This window comes from Eptatretus burgeri, chromosome 7 (genome assembly GCF_056783735.1).
Source record: "Eptatretus burgeri isolate ZD-2024b chromosome 7, Ebu_testis_v1, whole genome shotgun sequence".
Lineage (NCBI taxonomy): Eukaryota > Metazoa > Chordata > Myxini > Myxiniformes > Myxinidae > Eptatretus > Eptatretus burgeri.
This window is the reverse complement of record NC_140967.1, coordinates 60,686,775-60,710,774: the sequence shown is the minus strand read 5'-3', so window position 1 is coordinate 60,710,774 and position 24,000 is coordinate 60,686,775. Positions and strand designations below refer to the sequence as shown.

The 24,000-nt window shown below is 44.5% G+C and overlaps 1 protein-coding gene across 2 annotated transcripts in view; it reads right to left on the bottom strand.

The window, feature by feature from the left end:
- Positions 1-24,000, bottom strand: part of ITFG1 (integrin alpha FG-GAP repeat containing 1) — a 207,443-nt gene that overhangs the window by 7,343 nt on the left and 176,100 nt on the right. For both annotated transcript variants that reach the window (XM_085888711.1, XM_085888710.1), the window contains exons 16-17: positions 11,350-11,432; positions 3,567-3,684 (exon numbers count right to left, since the gene is read on the bottom strand). In XM_085888711.1, the coding sequence (XP_085744837.1) occupies positions 3,567-3,684; positions 11,350-11,432 (201 nt within the window). The remainder of the gene's footprint in view (positions 1-3,566; positions 3,685-11,349; positions 11,433-24,000) is intronic.

Genomic DNA, 24,000 nt, shown 5'->3' with positions numbered 1-24,000 from the left:
TGCTAAGCAATTCATTAAAAATGGGGGGGGGGAGAAGAAATCCTCCAGAAATAGCACTTCAGCTTTGTGCACAAGTTAGTTATTTGCTCAAGCAAACCATTGTGTAACCTTTCCAGTAATTTCTATTTATTCCAACTATAATTATCAGCAGTGTATCTTGGCTTTCATTAAATATGACGAGAATAGGACGCCTTAGGTGATGAGAAAGTGACTCTGTACGCGTCACAGTCTTTTTGTAGACATATGCCTTTCCAGCCTCACCCCGGATTGCCACGGTCCTTCGTCTCACCCCCCCCCCCCACACACCACCCTCTCCATCTCTGTTGATAAGTATATTAAATCTTGGTAAATTAATTCTAGTTCAGGCCAGTTAACGGCCATTCCGTCGGTGAAATGTCAGACCTCTGAGCCTTTCCTCTCAGATAAATCTCCAGTTGGTTGTGGTCATGTAGTCGTAGTCATATTAAAAATGATCTCCAGATAACAATAATAATAATAAAAAAAGAAAGAAAAAAAAGAGTCGATGGCATAAACAAGGTTATTTGTCCTGTCAGTCGCACTTTAAATCAAACTGGTCACAGGAGAAACTAGAAGGGCTCTCGGTATAGCGCATACCTCCGCCACGTAATGCCTGATCCACGAGAACATATCGGGCCCAACACACATTTGAAATATCATGCGATACAGTACGAAATCGTTTTTGGCCCCATCTCTCAATGGTGAAGAATCACTTTAAAAATGAAATAACTCTCGCATCCGGATTCGGATCTTCACTGAAATCTAATCAATTCGACCTTGCGATACACCCAACCTGTCCACCAAGTTTCGCCTGAATCCGTGCACAACTTTTTGAGATATCCTGGACACAAGCAGCCAAACAAACAGACAGACAGACAAACAGACAGAAAGGGGTGAAAACATAACCTCCTTCACCTTCGGTGGCAGAGGTAATTATTAAAAAATGGTTAGATGTCATTAATCTCCTCTGAACCATAACATGATAGCTGTTTAATTGTTTTGAGTGCAAAACAAACAACTGTTGTCAACTTAGAGGATAAAACTGAATATTTGAGAAGCACCGCTATGGAGTTAATGAAGATGCTAAGGCAGAAGTATTTCTGTTAAACTGAAGGAATTATGGTGATAAAAAGTCTGCAGGGTATAGATATGTGAGACCGTTATTAAAAATGAAAGCATTACCTGCCACAAGGTAGGAATCCATGTAATCATAGCAGTAAAGATAAGCTAGGAAGGAATATAAAAGAGTGCATTATAAGCGCAAGGGCTGGCAGGTTAGCCTCGACGTACGTAAACTCGCCGCTGAGCTGTCGAGCCAGGGCTGTCTTCAAATGATTGTTACAAGTCCTGAGAACCAGTAAAAATCCTCCAATCAAGCAGATCGGTCCAAAGGCTTGAAGGTCATCTTCAATTTACGATATTTCGATTTACTAAATCGTTGAAACGATTCACTAAGTTTCACAAAATTAATTCAGAGATCTTTTTCAGAAGCGTTGAACCAATCATTTAGAAACTTCACATCATTGATGGACTGGGGCACTTCAACTTTGCAAAGGAGAAGCATCTCTGAAATAAAATGGCCAGCACGAGCCAATAAAAATTGTTAAGTTGATGGAATTTGATGGAGAAAAATGATATTATGATATTGGCTATAGCGATTTGATGGTTGTGTTAAATCGACACCAGCCTTCACCAGCAAGACTACTTCTTCATTCGATAGCGATTCCGATTTAAACATTTATGATCTTATCGTGTGAATCTTTCCACAACAACAAATACACAAATCTCTCTTGAGACAAGAAATCACAGCTTTTTATCGGTTTCCAATTCTGATTATTCCTGCAGGATGGCCTAGGCCCTAAAGATATGCACACTTACCTCTAAGCTGCCTAGCCTGGGTTTGAACCCTGACCCAGCTATAAACTGTAATCACGGTGTTTCCCAGGCAGGGTGGTTCATCATCGTGTATGCCGTCCCTCGGATGGACGTTAAACTGGGCTCCCTGTCTGCCGGCATTAGTTGGTTGACGTTAAAGATCCCCAAGGTGTCCTTCGAGAAGAGTAGGCGGGTTATCGCCCGCACCCTGAACGAACTTCCAAATTCCTGCCCTAACTACCACTGGGAAGGAAATGGCAAACCACCCAATATAACCCTTGCCAAGAAACTGCTTCGGCAGCACCGGCACCCTGTAACAGAGGATGGTACATCAGAATCAGAAAATTATGACACATTCACAAATGTAAAATTTCAAGGTGTCTTTTGATTCTTTCTTTCAACTCTTGGTACGGAAGTCTTGATTGCTTAACAGCTGCTTTAGTTATTGTCATTGCATCAAAGCAAACTTTTTTTTGTTTATTTGTTTGTCAAAAACAACATCCTCTCTTTATATGTGATTGCAATTCAATGGAGTTTTTGAAATATGTATATTCATAGCCAGCATAGTTGTGCGTAACTGCTTGTATGTTGTTGTATTTTTGTCAGGTTATTTCTCCCTTGATTGCGTTTAAGAAAGGTTTTCTTACATTCTGATGAGTCTTTTTGAGACTGTAAAAAACAAATTGGAATCGAATCTGGATAAGCATGCATTTTACACCACTCACGGTGCGCTTGGATGACCATCTGGAAGATTTCATTGCACTTCTGAAGAACCATGTTGGCCCGGACCATTCCAGCATTCCATGACATTATACATCAGCAGAGTCTTTGTTCCAAGTTGAAAAGAACTGATGAGTTTGAAGAAGTCTCATCACACATGGTGAACCTTGTCAATCCAATTTGTTCTCGGCCCTTGCATCATTGGCAGCTGAATAATTTAGTAATACCAGCAGTAGGTGGACATGCTGGGACAAGGATATGGCACAGTGACCATTCCCTGGATATCTTAAGAACCTTATGAAAATACTCAGTGTAAAGTAAAATGTTAACAATAAAAGAGATATTGTTTATTTTTTTAATTTGCAATTGAACCACCTATTTTTGTTCATGTCGCATCAACATAGAGCAAAAGCAATTGGGCATATCCAAACCACGAGATGCAGAAATACTCACCAATTAACACTGTATTATCGTTAAAGTGTGGCACTCTTAAATGGATGGCACTCTCTTCCCTCTTTAATAAAGCAGAAAATTTTAGTTCTGGAAAGCTTTTATTGGCAATTTGTGTAAAGTGAAGGCCAAACTTAAGTCCTGAGAGCCCCACATCTCATCCCAAAAGACAGAAAGCGAGTCCTAACAAGGTACAGTATCCAACGGCTGCCGAGAGCAAGAGCTACATAACTCCAAAGATACTCATGTTTCCGACGTCAGATATTGATTAAAAATAAAACGTACGTCATCCATTGGTAAAAAAAAAAAAAAAATGTACATGTATTTAGCACAACTTGCGTGCCCAAATCACCTTCCATGCAACAGGATTAATTTTGTTTAATCATCAAAACATAATCCACCAATTCATTCGACCATCTGACCACGTACTACGACACAGCAATGTGTGTTCTGAAGCTCACTCTCCATTTCCCATACTACCCCCACGCCCATTGTTTTCAAACCTTTTCATGCCAATGCAGTGCACCGATGATGATCAGCAGTAAGAGGCACACGCTGAGCAGGGCGATTGCTGTTAGCAGCACCCCTCTACTAGGTGTCAAGTACAGCTTGGTACTCCAACTAGTTTGGGGTGAGTGGGGAAGGCAGAGACAATATGTCAGAAACGCTTGAATATATTGGAAGAACTAGAGACAATAGAGAAATGGGAAAAGAAGGCTGAGAAAAAGATTTTGGAATGTAGACAAGATAGGGGGGAAATGCAACACTAATACGTCCCCCCCCCACGCCTTCCCACAACCTAGTTTGACCCCTATAAAATGAAAAAGGAGAAAGGAAGACAGTGGATCAATGTTTTTATCTGCTTTAGTTTTGAGGGGCTGCGGTGAAGTAAACTCTCAATTTCATGACAATTTTTCATCTTTGACCCTCATGAAATTGAAAGGAAGATGCCAGAACAATATCTGCCTGCTCTTTTCTGTAGCGGTAAGGAATGCTTGTGCAGTCATTGTCCACAGTGAAAAAAACAGAAAGGCCAGCATGATGGAATTTCATGCCAAAAACCTGAATTTTGAACTTCTACCCTGGATGTAAATCGAAAAGAGGACACCAGACCAATGTTTACCTACATTCGTCTGTAAGCTCTTTCAGAAGATATCTCTTATGTAAGGTATCGTATGGATTGGTTGACATAGATGCTTGGCAGGCCAGAAACGTGAATTTCACCACCAATTTTGACATTTCACTGCCTGTGGAATTAAGGAGCAAAAAAATGGTGTATTTAAATCTGCAGAGGCTCCAACAAGGTATTATTTTGCCGATACTTATCCGAATTGGTTGAAATACATCGGCAGGGCAAACCAAAAACCTCAATTTTGCAACCATTTTTCACCTTTGACCCTGTATAACCCTGAAACTGACTCCGATCCGAGATGTCTCCACACAACCCTATAGGGGGGGGGGGCTGTTTTTATTTTTATTTTTTGTATACTTAGTCTTGGCTCGTGGGAGTGCTGGCACACTGAACAGATCAGGACGGAACAGACAAAAACAGGACGCAAAAGACGCATGCATGGAGAAGGAAACTCCAAAGCATGGGAAGAGCAGAGGGTGCAAGATCAGAAAGGAGGTGGTAGAAGACAAAGAGGCCACTGGCCTGTCAGTGATGGTGAAGGGATAAGTCTGTAGACACACCTTCAGCACAAGAGATTCCAATGATCTTGAAGGCCTTGGTTTCCACACCATCAAGCTGAGCAAGATGCAAGGCAAGGGAGCCAGTGCAGGGGGTAGAGCAACTCTACCAAACACTGGATGAAGGCCTTGTCGGTAGATAGGAGTTCAGGAGTGCCAAGGAAGGACTTTGTACGATGGATGATGCCCATTCAGCGGCTGGATTTGGTGGCCACGTTGAAATGTGGTTTGCCCATGAAGAATCATGGTTGATAGTCAGACCCAGGAGTTTGAATGACTGAACTTCCTTAAGATGATTGTTAAGAAAGCAGATGGGGGGGGGTGGGGGGAGTGCAGACGGTATTTTTAAAGAGAGATCGTGAGAGTGTGAGAGGTTTGGAGGGAAAAAAAGATAATTCCAAGTTTGACCATCTTGTGAGTTTTCAAAGCCTAAAGAGAGGGAAGAGGCTGCAGTCTGCCTGTTTGAAGGATGAGGGGTGTCACAGCACAGGGTGAAGATATCAGGAAATACATGAATGGGATTTTCCAGAAAGTCAGAGAGATCATTGATGAAGATCAGCAAAAAAGACAGGGCCCAGAACATGTTGAAAGGGAATGGAGATGAAAGAATTCCATTAAGAGCCACATGTTGGCTACGAGAATAGAGGAAGTCAGTGAGCCATGTGTGGATTTGGCCTTGGATGCCATAGGCACTCACTTTGGAGAGCAAGGCAGGATGGCAGACTATTGAAAGCATGAGATATGTCCAGAGAGACTGTCCTGAACTCATGTCTGACATTGAGGACTTCCATCCATTGTTGGGTGAGTCGAAGAAACATGTCCAAGGTGGAGTGACCTGATCTGAAACCAAATTGGTGATCTGAGATGAGGTTGTTGGAGAAAAGGAAGGTTTTCATGTGAACTGCGATGATGGATTCCATGACTTTGCTGATGATTGGAAATAAGCTGACAGGACTGCAATTGAGGGGATCAGATTTTACATCTTTCTATGCAGTGCAGTGATGTTTGTGAATTTCCAAGCAGATGGAAGATGTTGTAGCTCAAATAAGTGCAAGACCAGCAGAGCAGGTTTTTAGGACACGTGAACTGATGCCATCTGGTCCAGTAACAGTCAGAGTAGAGGGTTTAAATAACCCCCTCCACTTTCTCAAGTGCAAAAGACACACAGTGCAGGAGCAGTTGGGTACGATAGGGAAGTTGGGTGTTGAGGACACAACATTTGAAAGGTCAGGTCAGGTATGAGAGCATGTGCCAGAACAGCACGTCGCTGCGTCCACTTTCCACCAGTACTCCAGGGGCCCTCCGTCTGGCCATCCCCCAGACAGATGCCAGGCCCATCCCCATCTCCTTGAGATGCCGGTCAACCTGCTGCAACCACGAGGCACGGGTTCGGCCCATTGACCTCCTCCACTCACGAGACTCCCTCGCTGAGAGAATTTGGTGAGCAGGATCAGCGTCAGGAAAACGAGCCACATGTCCATACAGCCACAACTGACGCTCACGGAGGATGCAGGTAACATATCTCATCCGAGTCTCTCTCAGCAACCGCTCGTTGGACATAAAATCCGACCAGCGATAGCCAAGGATTCTCCGAAGAGACCTGGTACCAAAGGAATTAAGTCTCCGTTTCAGATCCTTGGTCAGAGTCCAAGTCTCGCATCCATAGAGCAAGACTGGAAGCACCAATGACCTAAAGACTCGGACTTTCATCCTCCCACACAGGTACCGGCAGCGCCACAACCCATGATCCAGTGAGTCCATGACTCCCCAGGCCTGACCGAGACGTCTATTGACCTCTGACTCACAGCCAGTAGAGACATGAATATCACTGCCAAGGTAAGTGAATCTCTCCACGACCTCAACATCCTCATCACAAACCCATACAGACAAGATGGCAGCATCCAAGATGTCATTGAAAGCCTGGATCTTAGTTTTGACCCAAGAAACCCATAATCCCAGCAGCTCAGACTCCTCATTAAGCACCTCGTAGGCCCCCAAAAGGATATCTAAAGTCTCCGCAAAGATGACTGCATCATCTGCAAAATCAAGGTCCGAGATCTTGACATTCCCAAACGATGCACCGCAGCTTGATCTCTCCGACATCCTCCCGAGAATCCAGTCCATACAAGTGCTGAAAAGTGTGGGGGCCAGTACACACCCCTGACAAACTCGAGTAACAACTGGATATAAGTCAGAGATGGTACCACCACATTTCACAGCACTCTCAGTACCAGAGTAGAGTTCAGACATCAGATCGATCAGTTTTGGTGGCACCCCACGAAGACCAAGAATCCTCCAGAGGGCATCCCGATTCACTGAATCGAACGCTTTACAGAGATCAACATAGGCTGCAAACAGTCCTGCCGAAACTCGTCTGCGTTCGGTGAGGACACGAAGTGCAAGGATACGGTCAATCGTTGACCTCTTTGGTGTAAAGCCTGACTGCTCTGGACGCTGGTGCTCAAGCAGATTGTGGTGAACCCTATCAAGAATTATCCGAGCAAAGACCTTGACCGGCACTGAGAGCAGCGTCACCCCTCGGTAGTTGTTGCAGTCTTGGCGATCACCCTTCCCTTTCCAGAGAGGGACAACAAGGCCCCTCTTCCAATCAGTTGGGATGATGCCTGTGTTCCAGGCAGAGCACAAAACTGCATGCAACGACACGAGTGCAGCATTTCCACCAGCCTTGAGAAGTTCAGCATGGATGCCACAGATCCCTGGAGCTTTGCTCTGTTTCAAACGGTTCACCGCAGCCCATGTTTCCACAAGTCAAGGTGGACCACAATTAATTGGAGGGTGAGACAACAGGGATTGTAACACCCTTGACATCCAACTCGACAGCTGGTGGATCAGCCTGGTTCAACCACTGAAAGTAACCGGCCCAGCGGGCCTTCACTTCAGACTCCTCTGTCAAGAGACAACCACTCTCTGCTCTAACTGCAGTGCTCCGAGGGATGGGCTTGGATGAACGCAATGCGCGAATTCCCCTGTAAGCGGGATGAGAATCACCTGTCCACAGGTGATGCTCTACCGCCTCACAGATTCCTCGCACATAGGCCTTCTTTTCCACCCTTAGCGCACGTACAGTTTTACGCCTCAGGTCTCTGAACAGCTCAGCTCTGCCATTCAGCCTGGCCCTGCGACTCTGGTCAATGGTATCCAGTGTCCATTGAGACAAAATTCTTCTTTGCCCTGTGGAGAGTTCCAAGACATCCACCGGCAACATTAAGGAAGGTGGTCTTGAAGGCACTCCACAACTCTTCAGGACCCCCCAAAGCACCCAGACCCCCCAAGTGTCCACTCAGCCTGTTCGCAAACTCCTCAGCTACCCTCTCATCCCTGAGCATGCCAACAGCCAGCCAAGGCTGGGATGGTACCATTCTCCCGGATTTAAGGTGCAGCTTTAGAGTTGCTACAACAAGCCGGTGGTCAGTATTGAGGAACTGAGCACTCTGGTCGACCCTGCAGTTCTGGATCATCCTCCAGCGACCATCAATGAGGAAATGGTCATTCTCCTTTGCCACACCCCCAGTGTTGGAATACCAAGTCCAGCGATGGAGCTTGTGGGCACTGAAACCATGAACCAGCCACCCAAAGTCCATGAATTCTTGCAAAGTAATGGAACTTAGTGCTATTCTGGTTCATAGTTCCTGACCTATGGGGACCAACACACATCTCATAACCATCCCTATCAGTTCCAGTAGATGCATTGAAATCCCCCAAGACTCTAAGTGTATCTCGTCTGGGGCACTGATCAACCACAGACTCGAGCGTGGCGTAGAATGTGTCCTTCACGGTGAGATCACTCGCCTCAGTCGGAGCATAAACAGAGACCAGGAAAATGACACCTAAGGAGTGACGAATCCTTAATCTCATAATACGCTCGTTGACCGGTGTTACCTCAATTATCATTGGGGTCAGCTTATTGGACACAGCTACAGCAACTCCATGAGTATGGTAACCATCAGAGCAACCAGACCAATAGGAGGTGTAACCACCCACCATTATCTTGCCGCAATCCGGTCTCCGAACCTCAGAGAGTGCTGCAATACCGATGTCCAAACACTTGAGCTCAGATGATAACAAGGACAGGTGATCATCCTTTCTTGGGGATAGGACATCCCAGGCACCCACCAAAAGGGACCGCCTCAGGTTAACCCAAGGAGACCGCCGTCTGGTGGACGACACCTCAGCACCACTCCGACACACTCTCCCGCAATCTGACCCAGGAATGTTACCCCGTGGTTTCCCTCCTATCATCAAAGATTGGGGGTCCCGAAGGCTTTGCCCCAATCCCGTCATCCGGTGAGCTGCCCTGCGAAGGGAAGCTGCACAGGAGGTACTCCCACGGAGTGGGTTTTCAGATTTTTTTGCGTTTTTGTGTTTTGCGGAATGAAGGGTTTTACGGTGGCCCGAGTGCAAATCCTGCCACCAACCTGCTAATAAGAAGTAACCCAACTGCAGGAGGACGTCCGCAGACACAGTTGGGCACTATATATGGATGGCCATTGGCTCACAAGGAGCTCCTCCGCCCTTTGACAGGTTTTGTTTTTAATCCTGCTGGGTGTCCATATCCAAACACCCTCCTCACCAAAAAACCTGGTAGGGGAGACGGTTTAGTTGCCGACAACCCGACCATGGAACAGGTTAGTACAGGTTTACATGGTACCTGTAGCAGGTCACAGATCTAACCTGACCTGACTGTCATCAATTTGAAAGGAAACACAGAATTGAGGCATTTGGCCTTCTCAAGATTGGAGTCAGCTGTGGTGCCATTTGAAGAGAGGTAAAGGATGGAAGAACAACACAAATGAGAGACCGACTTTACAAGGGGAAATAATTAGAGCACATTTCTGCTAATTTCATATTTCTGCAAGGGAAATGGTGTCATTTATCATCTTTCACCAATTAAAAATCAGAAGGTGGGCTTTGATCAATATTTTCAATAATAATAATAATAATGATAATGATAATAATAATAATAATAATAATAACTAGAAAGAGCAATCAGAGATTGCAGACCCTCAACAGAACTTGTTTTGTGTGGTGTTTGTGTAGCTTTGTGTAGTGTATTTTGTGTGGTATTTATGTATTGGTGTGTTACGCAATTAATAAGAGACAATTAGAACTGCCACTTCATAAATGCTGGCAGTGATGGCCGGGTACCAAGACGTTCCACTTTGATGCAGTCCCGCTTTGACTGGACACCTGACTGACCATTTCATGACATTAAATTGAATTTGGAATGGGATTAAAATAAATTCAATTCAAACCAAATGGAAGACCAAATCGGTACAGTCCTGCATTGGAGTCATCAGAAGGAACACAAACAAGCAAAAAGCAAAAATGAAGTCATCAGGAGGAACCTGGATCGGATTCACATTTCAGCTGCTACTTCTCTACCCTCAAACCCATCCAGGCACAGCCAAGTTAATCTTATTCCAAAATTAAAATAAAATAAAATAATTCTGCCTGCCAGACCACGTGTCTGATCAAGTTCAAATTGAAAACATGTATTCCCCATCACTACTGCATCATAATTGTGAAGTTTTGTGTTGATTGATTAAGCGGTTCCAGAGAAAACATTATTTAACATTTTCTTCAATCCAATATGGCTGCCAAACCATGTGACCTATGACATCATATGTGTGAACTTTTTGTTCCCCACGGATAGGTGGTCATATGTGTAAAGTTTCGCTTCAATCTGTTCAGCGACTTCAGAGAAGATTTTTGAAGGTTAAAAAAAAACAAAAATAACAATATGGATGCCGAATCACGTGACTGATGACGTCATCATTTTTTTTCCCAGTGGACCATTTTATCCCGAGATGACCCTCAAAATTTTTTCGTACTGATGAGATGTAGCGTTCTACATATGCAATTATGTCATAACAAAGCCACCTATGATGTCATTAAAAAAATCACATTCCCCATGAGTACTTTCTGCATGCCAAGTTTTGTTTTTTTTTTCCTGGGTGCGGTCTCAGAGTTACAGAGGTCCAATTTTTTTCCGTTTTTCCAACATGGCTGCCACACCACATGACCTATGATGTCATAATTATCATTAAAACATTCTACATGAGTAGTCACACATATGTTGAAAATTTTGTCTCAATCCGACAAGCATTGGTAGAGAAAAACACCAAAGTTATGTGCGGACAAACAAACAAACAAACAAACATCCAGACAGACAGACAAACAGACAGAGAGACAAACGGACCCAAACCCAATACCATCTCCTTCGGCGAGGGTAATAATAATGATAAAAGGCTTCTGTGTGTATTGGACCAAGGCACCAACTTCCCATTGAAGGAATGATTATGTGATTATGATTTTCAAAAGGAGAGAGAAATAAAAGAAAAGAAAAAAGCAGACCTTAAACTCCCCCTCCCTCTCGGAGAGGAGACACAATAACAGTTGCTTTAATGGAGAAACAACCAGATGCAATAATGAACATATGAACAAATAATAGATTGCAAATTAGCACAGAGCAATATAAACGGAAACGTGGCAAAATCACACTGTTTTATGGATATTTTTAGCCAGTGTTTTACAAGGTGGAAGCTAAATGTGTAGAGCAGGCATGCATGTATGTACCGTTGTGGCTCATCATTGGGGTAGGGGATGACGATGAGCTGCGCGTTGGGGATAATCGACATCCATGCTCGTTTCCTGAGGTCCTGGAACACAATGAAACGTGTGGGGCTGATTTCATGGGCATAAAGAGGAAGGGAGACATTATATCAGCTTGAAAGTATATGTTGGTAAAAGACAAGGTCACGATAAACAAATTAAAATTTTAATCTTGCACAAGCAAACGTGGGGAAAAGGCTGTTTGGTGATGGCAACAATCATTATATCAACGTGGCATTTACTTTTCATGTATTCATGAGCCTCGATCGGCTGATTTAAAATATCAAAAACGTGATGTATACAGTACCATGTTAAAGGTCTTTCGTGCAAAATATGTCACAAGGCCCAGTCTATGTGATTAGGGAAGGGGCAAAAATGAAACTACGAGCTATTATTGTCACAACTATTACAATTACTGATCAATACATTTGAGATATTCTCAACCAAAAAATACATTTCATTTCATTCACCAACCGAGCAACCAACACATTGTGCAAATTGAAATACAAGGCAATACATGATACATCCTGTACCTCGATGGCACCTCCAAATGTAATTCTTTCGAACACCCACAATAAATCTATTCCTAAAAGGAACGGCCTCCATCTGTCCGTCACACTTTATTCTAAAGGGTGCTGCTGTCGTAGGAGCAGAAAAATGGTACCGTTGAAAAGATAATAATTAATTTACTGGGATCAAAAATTTGTGTTCGTTTAATGAAAAAATGCCTACACTAAAATATCTTCTTTTGGGGGGGAGGGGGGGAGAAGAAGCAGATTTGGAGCTTAATGTCATGGTTCTAACGGTACCATTGTTATTGTTCTATGACAGCAGGAACCCTTTAGAGTAAAATGTGATGGCCATGAAAGGAGCACAAAAAAGATATAAACAGTAATATTTGTCATAACAATGGAAAAAAAAATATAATAGTTCACAAACAACAACAACAACAACAACAACAACAATTACATGTTTTAAGAGATTTTTTTCCCACACATTTTACTTCATTTTACATCCTCACTGAGATTCACAGATATACATGCAATGCGTGTATGAAGGACAACATGCTGTCTTTTGATTAAATCCGTCAGCAAAGTGACGGGTATGGACGCCTCAGGTGTTTGAAATGAATGCAACAAAAACAAAATTGAGGAATAATTGTTCTTCTTTACACCTCCCAAGGATAGTACAAGGGTCGCTTACTTTCCTTTGAACTGTCTAGCCTGGGTTTGAGTCTTGGACAGACGATAAACTGTCAGATTTGTACTGCACAGGCAGGGTGTTTTGTTTAGCTGAGTCATTAACACAGAAACTCAGTCACGTAAGCTTTGGACTCCGATTGGAGTTGATATTGCTAATTTTATTTGGAGAGTTCGATTTGTTTGTCTCTGTCTCTGTCTCTCTCATTCATTCATTCATTCATTCATCCAGTGCTGGATTAACCATTAGGCAGACAAGGCATGTGCCTTAGGGCCAGCCAAAAATTTGGGCCACAAACTTTGCAATCTAAGGTCTAGTAAACTGTAAAGCAAAGTGCCAAATCTGTACATGTTTTGTCATGCATATATTCAGACACTGCAAATTGTATAGAGGAATTAAATAAACGATTTTCTTTTCACGTTAAATATTTGTCTTTTTTTTGTATTAAATATTTTGTTCTTGAATTAGTTCATCTTTTGTCTGGGGTCCATTTCCATGAGCCCGAGATCTAATTTAAAATTTTCAGGCCATTCTCTAAAATTTCAAAATGTGTCTGAGGGCCAGCCGAGGCTTAATCCGGCTCTGCATTCATCCATTTATTTATTTATTATGAAATCAAAGATATTTGTTCACCGACTATGATTGTTTGTCTCTCAGTTGCAAACAGGTCGCAATTCTGAAACAATCTTCACGAAACTTAATCAAATTATAGAGCGATACAAAAGATGGAGACCTACTATTTTTGAGATCAATGGCACATAAACCATCAATTTCCATCTGATTGACGTTATATATATATATATATATATATATATATATATATATATATATATATATATATATATATATATATATATATATATATATATATATATATATATATATATATATATATATACAGTGGGGAGAACAAGTATTTGATACACTGCCGATTTTGCAGGTTTTCCCACTTACAAAGCACGTAGAGGTCTGCAATTTTTATCATAGGTACACTTCAACTGTGAAAGACGGAATCTAAAACAAAAATCCTGAAAATCACATTGTATGATTTTAAAATATTTAATTTGCATTTTATTGCATGAAATAAGTATTTGATACATCAGAAAAACAGAACTTAATATTTGGTAAAGAAACCTTTGTTTGCAATTATAGAGATCAGATGTTTCCTGTAGTTCTTAACCAGGTTTGTACAGACTGCAGCAGCGATTTTGGCCCACTCCTCCATACAGATCTTCTCCAGATCCTTCAGGTTTTGGGGCTGTCGCTGGGCAACACAGACTTTCAGCTCCCTCCAAAGATTTTCTATTGGGTTCAGGTCTGGAGACCGTCTAGGTCACTCCAGGACCTTGAGATGCTTCTTACAGAGCCACTCCTTAGTTGCCCTGGCTGTGTGTTTCGGGTCGTTGTCATGCTGGAAGACCTAGCCACGCCCCATCTTCAATGCTCTTGTTGAGGGAAGGAGGTTGTTGGAAAAGATTTCGCGATACATGGCCCCAACCATCCTCCCCTCAATACAGTGCAGTTGTCCTGTCCCCTTTGCAGAAAAGCATCCCCAAAGAATGATGTTTCCACCTCCATGCTTCACGGTTGGGATGGTGTAATTGGGGTTGTACTCATCCTTCTTCTTCCTCCAAACACGGCGAGTGGAGTTTGAACCAAAAAGCTCTATTTTGGTCTCATGAGACCACATGACCTTCTCCCATTCCTCCTCTGGATCATCCAGATGGTCATTGGCAAACTTCAGACGGGCCTGGACATGTGCTGGCTTGAGCAGAGGGACCTTGCGTGCGCTGCAGGATTTTAATCCATGACGGCGTAGTGTGTTACTTATGGTTTTCTTTGATACTGTGGTCCCAGCTCTCTTCAGGTCATTGACCAGGTCCTGCTATGTAGTTCTGGGCTGATCCCTCACCTTTCTCATGATCATTGAGGCTCCACGAGGTGAAATCTTGCATGGAGCCCCAGACCGAGGGAGATTGACTGTTATCTTGAACTTCTTCCATTTTCTAATAATTGCGCCAACAGTTGTTGCATTCTCACCAAGCTGCTTGCCTATTGTCCCGTCGCCCATCCCAGCCTTGTGCAAGTCTACAATTTTGTCCCTGATGTCCTTAGACAACTCTCTGGTCTTGCCCATTGTGGAGAGGTTGGAGTCTGATTGATTGAGTGTGGACAGCTGTCTTTTATGCAGATAACGAGTTCAAACAGGTGCAGTTAATACAGGGAATGAGTGGAGAATGGGAGGGCTTCTTAAAGACAAAACTAACAAATCTGTGACAGACGGAATTCTTCCTGGTTGGTAGGTGATCAAATACTTATTTCATGCAATAAAATGCAAATTAATTATTTAAAAATCATACAATGTGATTTTCAGGATTTTTCTTTTAGATTCTGTCTTTCACAGTTGAATTGTACCTATGATAAAAATTACAGACCTATACCTGCTTTGTAAGTGGGAAAACCTGCAAAATCGGCAGTGTATCAAATACTTGTTCTCCCCACTGTATATATATATATATATATATATATATATATATATATATATATATATATATATATATATATATATATATATATATATATATATATATATATATATATATATATATATATATATATATATATATATATATATATATCTATATATATATATATATATATATATATATGTATATATGTGTATATATATATATGTATATATATATATGTATATATATATATATATGTATATATATATATATATATGTATATATGTGTATATATATATATATATATATATGTATATATGTGTATATATATATATATATATATATATATATATATATATATGTATATATGTGTATATATATATATATATATATATATATATATATATATATATATATATATATATATATATATGTATATACACATTGTTGCGAATTTTGGCCCATCCGGCGTGCGATCGGCCACGTAACTCAAATCGCGACACGTCGCCCACCGGAACGGACAATTCAGTCGTGACCCTCTTGGAACTACCGCCAAGGAGCTAGCCACGGGTGGGGGTTTAACCTCACAACAACCCAGTCCGCATTCTACCTGCGCGAAATAGGGTGAATCGCCGAATGTCGATATACCTAAGTAACCGCGCGAGTAGCGTACCGCGGAGTTGTACCACGCCGCAGGTCGACTCCGGACACGAAGTCGACCATACATATACATACATACATATATATATATATATATATATATATATATATATATATATATATATATATATATATATATATATATATATATATATATATATATATATACAGTGGTACCTCTACTTACGAATGTCTCTACATACGAATGTTTCAGGTTACGAAGCGCCTGAACGGGAAAATATTGCCTCGAGTTACGAAGGCGTTTCAGGATATGAAGTCAAAAATACAGTACAGTACGCGCTGCTTTTCACTGCTCCCAGAGTTTCCCGAACGTAAACAAACTTGTAGCTGCTCTGCCATTGGCTATCTCCTAAAATCTGCCTGGCAACCGTTTGCGTATGCGTGGGTTGTATCCCAGCATGCTCTTCGTGTCCCCGTCCCGCTCTGTAAATATAGTTATACTGTATACAGTCTATGGTCCCGCTACGAAGTGCTCGGACAGTGTTACAGTACAGTACGCGTGTGGATTACAGTAACTTTTATTCACAATGGACCCCAAGAAAGCAATGAAGAAAAATGGACAAGGAGAAAAGAAGAAGAGAGTTTTTCTGGCCATACAAAGCAGACGTCATTGGATCAATTCTTCACGAAACGCGAGGCAAAAAACACTGCTGATAAGGACCAGTAAACAAAGAGGCCAAAAAGTAACGAGAATAGCAGTTAAAAGGTAAATGAATATTTTTATTATTTCCGTTATTCTTTGTTTTTTACATTATGTGCCTCTCGTTTTATGTTTATTGTGCGGTAATCTAATTTTAACATGTATTTGTTTCATGTTCTGATGCATTTTTATGATTTAAAAAAAAAAAATGTCTGAATTTTGCGGGGCTTGGAACGGATTAGCGCATTTACATTCAAAAGGCGTCTCTATTTACGAAGGTTTCAGGTTACGAAACTACTCCCAGAACGAATGAAATTTGAAAGTAGAGGTACTACTGTATATATATATATATATATATATATATATATATATATATATATATATATATATATATATATATATATATATATATATATATATATATATATATATATATATATATATATATATATATGAACTGGCCAGCAAAGGCCTTGAAGCACAGCAGCTGCAGACGATCCGGCCGGTACAGGCCTCGCAGCAAAACAACAGCTGCCGATGAAGTTGGCCGGCCTTTGCCTTGCAGTGCAGTTTGATGGAGGGAGTGCGGTGGTGCTGGCCACTCGGAAGGCGGGCTCGGACCTACCTACCTGTCTCCCTCCCACCTATCGCCTTTGCCTGTCACTGTACATACCCACTCCCTTAATTTGTAAAAACCCAATTTAGCCCCAATTAATTTTTTTGTTTTATTTTCTTTTTACTTCCCCACTATAAATCGTCCCCTAACCCCCTTTACTGTCTTTGTTCAGCTAACCTATCTCGTCACCAAGCCTACTCCCAACCCCTACGTTCCCTTCCCGGAGGGGAATGAGGGAGAGCTAGCGTCATGTGCCGAGGACCAAAGAAGCCTCAGGATGGCCTCCCCAGACTTCAGCGATCTAACCCAAAGTGAGTCCAGCGGCCCACGACGAGAGCGAAGGGATGGATGGTGTGCAGGGGTACACTTCCTAATCTACCCTAACTACTAACCTTGAAACTACCCCGGGGCTTTCAACAAGCGCCTCTCGCTTAAACTATTGGTTCTATCAACCCAGAATCCTGTCGCCTGTGTTGGTGTCCTCACAATTTCGGGCCTCGCCCCCAATTTTCCTGGTCTCATGGCTGGGACACGTGGCTCCCTTGGCAGGTACGACCCTCTGCCGATTCTCCAGCTATGGCACCCCCGGGCACTACACTGCCTCCGAGCCTACCAGCTCCCTAAACACTGGGGAGTGCCCTCCCTGGCGACTCCCCTGAAACGCTCACATGGCAGGCTGGCTTCCCGGGCCCCTTTCCGAGGGTCACCCGTGCCCACAACACTGCCCACGCGGCTAACGGCGCCCCGGGCCCACGCATCATGCGGGCACACCCATGCCCACTACGCTATCCCGCCCCCCATGGGCCCTTGGCCTACCACGGCTGACTAGCCTGGTGCCCGGGGTACCCACTCAGCGATACTCACCTTTGGCAGCCACGCTCCCAACCCGTCAACAGGGCTTCTGCACCCCTGCAAATGGGAATCGAGCCTACACTCCCACCAACAGCAAAACGACCTCCATTTTGTCAATTTAACTAACCCAGCTAACTCACTTTACACTGACCCCGGGGTCCCTTGGGCAGGAATCACTCCTCCCCCCAATCACTAATCACACCATGCATTCCCCATGCGCTCCATTCACACAGACCCGCTGGCCTCACTCACCCACCAAACACATGTTTCCACTTCACACATCGCTGAACTCAGCCATCCTTCTAATTACATCCGCTAACTAACTCGTGCTCCCACGTTGTCCCTTACACTATAGCACGTTCCTTTTAACACTACGCAGCTAAGCTACGCCCCCCTACACACTCACAGTCTGTCACTGTCCTCAAAATAATCATTTCCCAACCTAAATCTCACTAACATCCCTCTAACTAATCCATTCCACGGGCCCCATGAGGACTTACCCCTGCCCCATGAAGCCAGTCTAGCTAAGCTAACCCTTCCCCCTAACTAGTGTCTTCCTGTGCCCGGTCCAAAGGGGTCTTCCACCCCTTGCCCAGGGAATCCTGTTCACCCGAAAGCGAGGCTTGCTTTTTTTTTTCTCTTCAATTACGTGCAGCACCAGCGCGGCAACTCGCAGCTCGCGCACCAGCACGGCAATTCACAGCCGCACACCTGGGCATGACGTCATGGCAGCTGTTCGCGTCCCTCGTCCCTCTTGGACGGTACCATCCGGCAGGGATTCAGCCTCCTGCCGGATTCCAACCATACACGCAGCCATGACGTCACCCGGGGCATAAAAAAAGCACAAGCCCCACGTCTCGAGGGGTTGCCCACGCAAACACATGTGCTCTGCCCCTTGGAGCTTAACACACCCGCCCGCATGGAGAACCCGGCCGGTCCAAATCCGAAATCCTGCCGAAACTTTGTCCGTCGCGGGATCGGCAACATTCACCGCGCTCGTTTCCGGACCGGGCTTCACTCCTGCAAGCGAGCACGTGGGGCCTCGTGTGTTGCACAGCACGGACCTCACGCTCGCCGCTGGGTGAACGCGGCGCGGTCCCCGAAACAGCTACGGCCGATACTCGGCCCTCTTCTCTTTTTCGCTGTCTCCGTCGCCATTCCACCCACGCACACCTGCGTGTTACGACACTCAGACTGCACTCCATTAAACTCACATTCACACCGGGAGACGCGGCTGCATGCTCACGCATGCCGACCGACATCTCCCTAACACACGCTGTCTCCCTCACACTCGGCGGCCCACTCACTCGCGCCACCTCCCTTGCACACGTGGCTCCACTCACTCACGGCCTTTCACTCACTCCCGTGGTTTGTTCCACGCTCAGCGTGCTGGGAGGCACGTACTCCGGCACACTCGCAACCACACCACTCACACACGGGGGCGCACTCACACACGGGGACGCACTCACACCTTTCACCACACACACCAGGACAACCACATTGGGGATCAGTGCCACCAAAGGGGTTCTCGGGTCTCTATACCCCCCAAGCTCGGCGTGCACCCGTCCACAGCACTCGGCCCCTCGAACTCGCTAAGCACGACCGAACTCACCTGGTCGTGACCAGCTTCAAGGGGGCATACTCCCTCCCCACGTTCCTGGAGGAGGCTATCCAGCTGCTTGCACCGGGTCATGAAACAGTCCGCCAGCTCCCCCTCATGGTCCTCCACTAATGCTGTGTGTGTGTGCTCGTCTTCAATCCTGTCCAATTCACCCTCTATATCCCGTGTCTATGTACATTTATTAGTTTCTATTGTCTCCTCGTGTCTATTAGTCTCTGCTTCTTTCTGGCGTCTTTCCCTTATCTTTACATAGGTCAACCTTGCTTTCTCCTAAAGTCGCTCCCGTCCTTCCCTCTGTTTCACTCCTTGCTCTTTCACGATCTCCGCGTACCTCATCCTTGCTTTCCGTCTTAATTGTTCTTTTCTCTCCCTCCCAATTTCTTTCACCTCGTGTCTTATCTCCCTCGTGCACGTCTCCGTCACTTTTTCCGACACCTCCACGCTTCTCGCCCAACACGTCCCCCGAATTATTTTCTCCTCACCCACCTCCATTGTGGGCCTGACAACCGTTGCACTCCCTCCTAGCTCGTTCGCTCCCACACGTGGCATCGCCATTACGCACTCCGCTGTTATTGCCTTCATGCCCGCCTGCAGGCATCGGCCCATTTGCTGCATCTCACCCCGCATTTTTTCCATTTCTTCCTTAATGTTTGTTCCCATTCTCTTATCAATTTCATTCATTTGTTGCGTCATTCCGCTTATTGCCTGCAAAATCATGTTTACCTGGCCCACATTAAGTGGGTCTGCAGCAAACGCTTCGTCCTCAGGCGCGGGTCCACCGGGGACTGGGGGAGGACTTTGACGGAGGCGGGGAGGAGGGGGGTGTCATACACCGCGGCCTCTGCCGCTGCGCCCATTTCGGGCTCTAGGTTCAGTTGGGGGAGTTCATCCTGCACAACAAGCATTTCCTGCACAGGGATTTCATCCTGGACCATGAATTCTACACATTCTAAATCCATATCGACCCCCGGCTCCCGCTCGCCTTGAAACGCCATCTTATTTCTCGTTAGGGGTTTAATTTGGCCTGCTCGTAATTTGGAGGGAATTGGAGGTCGCTACTCTCACCCCTGAACCGATTCCCCGTGAATTTAGCTTGGAGGCGGGAGGGTTTGTTTCCCGCTCTCTGACACCAGTGTTGGGAATTCGCGCCCGCCGGCGTGCGAACAGTCGCATCACTCGAATCGCGACCGCGTCGCCCACCGGACGGACAATTCAGTCGTGACCCTCCAGGAACTATCGCCCGGAGCCAGTCACGGGTGGGCCTTTCGACCTCACCACAATCGTGCCAATCGGCCACCCGCGAAGGATAGGGTTGTTCGCCAAACTCGACCTACCTAAGTACCCACGCGGATGGTAAACCGGGCGATCGTACCTCGCCACAGGTCGACTCCGGACACGAACCGCTTAACCGGTCCGTTCCATGCTACAGTGATAACCGAGCGGTGTTATCGTCGGCCTCGACGGTTCTGATTAATTACCGGGCGTATTAAGCCCACTCCGAACCCTTTACATGAAGCAGGAAGGAGGGTCAATAAAGAAAAGACGAAGCGAAACGGGAAAACAGTTCACACAAAGCACATTTATATCCCGGCACACGGAAAGCACACATATACAGCCAAACAGTCAAAATGCACATATAGCAACCAAAACAAAAGCAACAACGACGCAGAGTTACTACCGACTACGCGCACACACGGCAACACTTATACAGTTCTACTTTACAGACGGCGCCAACACACATTTACTCAAAAGCAAAGGAAAGAAGCCACCCTCATAGACAAGGGGGCAGACAGGCCTGTAGGCCAATTGTCCGCGAGATCGGGGGGTCCTACCCGCGTCCTCGTGATGTGTTGGCGGGTGAGCCGCAGATGTGGCCGCGTGGCTGTGCCCCGACTCCGTGCTCCTTGGCGGGTTTCGTTGGCACGACGTTTGGAGTGGGGTGGGAACGGGGCCCCTTTTTGCACTATCTCAGCGCGGGGGAAAAGGGGAATTGTTGATGCCCTGGGGGAGGAGAATGGCTGGCTGGCTTGAGTCCCGCGATGAGCGATCCCCACCGCGACCTCGTTGCCGACCGCCGTCCTTCTCGCCTCGGACACGAGCTCCTTTTCCTCTTCCCGCAACTCTTCTCAGCCGACTCCAGAACCCAACTCAAAGACACACCGATCACTTCGCCACCCGACTCGACTCTCTGCCACACCGATGACTCGACTCACTCTGCCCCCGACTCGACTCTCTGCCACACCGATGACTCGACTCACTCTGCCACACCGATGACTCAACTCACTCTGCCCTGATTCGCCTTGCGCTCGCTGTTTTATAAGCCGGCAGGAGAAAACAATATGTAAATATCCGGATCAGGATGACCTCGGGGGCGGAGCCACGCTCGCCAATTGGTCGGAGGAAAGGGTGCGTGAATCTCCCCTGATCCTAGAATTTGCATATATCGATTTCACATAGACGCGCCTGGAGGCGGGGCCAAGCCACTCCGCGCTTGCTAATTGGACGGAGGGGAAGTGGGCGTGTAGCGTTCCTGATCCGAATTTTCCCTCGGAAAGGCCGCTATTTGCACTTGCGGCTCGGTGCGTTCGGCACCAATCGCCGAACGGGCCTGAGACAGCCCGCCGACGCTCAGTGTTCACAGGTGGTGCGGGAATGGCCGAAGAAGGAGAGAGGCGAAGGTGGTGGAGGGTTTTCGGTGGTGGTTTGATGGTTATGGTGCCGTTTGGGAATGGCGGTGATGCGATGATGTGGGATTGAGTTGTGAAGGTAAAGGTCGTGGCTGTTGGCATTGTTGTTGTCTGAGGGTTGGAGCGTGGTTGCAGTTGGTGATGATGGCTGGCGTGGTGGTTGAGACGTGGTTGGTTCAAAATAAAGACAGAACAGAAAAACGGCTATCTCAAAGCGTCGCAACCCGAATGAATCACATAAATTCCCTCTATACAACAGGTTTGGGGCTAACTACACATGTACTTCGAGATATCTCACCTACAGGTCCTGAATGGTGGTTTGCGAATTTCCACAGCCGTAACAATATATACAGATACATAGAGATACACATATATATATAAACATACATTTATAAACACACATATATATATATATATATATATATATATATATATATATATATATATATATATATATATATATATATATATATATATATATATATATACACATTTATGATGTTCGTCTTTCAGCTGCTCCCGTTAGGGGTCGCCACAGCAGATCATCCGTTATGATCCGCATTCTGATTTGGCATAGCTTTTACGCCGGATGCCCTTCCTGACGCAACCCTCGTCACCTCTTACGACACAGGGATAAGAATTGGGTTTCGCCATGATTCCGGGCTACCCTACACCCTCCCATAGCGCGGCTCAGTGCAGAGCGCCCGTCCTCAAGCGATCCTCCAACCCAAACCTCCAGGTAGCCGGATTACAGGCGCACGCCACTCCGCCCGATGTATATATACATAAATAGATACATGTACATAATATATATATATATATTTATTTATTTATATGTATATTCATATACATAAAATATATATATATATATACATATATTTGTGTATATGTGTGTATGTATGTATGTATGTATGTATGTATGTATGTATGTATGTATGTATATATACATATATATATATATATATATATATATATATATATATATGTATATGTGTGTATATGAGCCTGGTGTTGGAGCAGTGGTTAGGGCAGCGGCTTGGGATCCAAAAGGTCTTGAGTTCAAGCCCCGTTGGGCCACTGAATTAATACACCTGGGGGTTGACTCAGCCTGCCATCCTTCCGAGGTCGGCGAAATGAGCACCAGTGTACTGGGCCGGTGTATGCCCCGTTTAAAATAGGTGCACCATATCCCTGTGTCGTAAGAGGCGACCCGGGTTGCGTCAGGAAGGGCATCCGGCGTAAAACATGTGCCAAATCACGATGCGGATCATACGGATGATCCGCTGTGGCGACCCCTAACAGGAGCAGCCCAAAGAAGAAGAAGAAGAAGAAGAAGAAGAAGAAGAAGAAGAAGAAGAAGAAGAAGAAGAAGAAGAAGAAGAAGAAGAAGAAGAAGAAGAAGAAGAAGAAGAAGAAGAAGAAGAAATATACACACACACACACATATATATATATATATATATATATATATATATATATATATATATATATATATAAATATATATACATATACAAATGCATATATCTATTCTACATATATACATATTGTTACGGCTGTGGAAATTCGCAGAACACCATAAAGGTCCTTCGTTCAGTTAGTGTTAGGCAAAATCGGCAGTGTATCAAATACTTGTTCTCCCCACTGTATACATATATATATATATATATATATATATATATATATATATATATATATATATATATATATATATATATATATATATATATATATATATATATATATGTGTGTGTGTGTGTGTGTGTGTGTGTGTGTGTGTATGTATATATATATATATATATATATATATATATATATATATATATATATATATATATATATATATTTATAT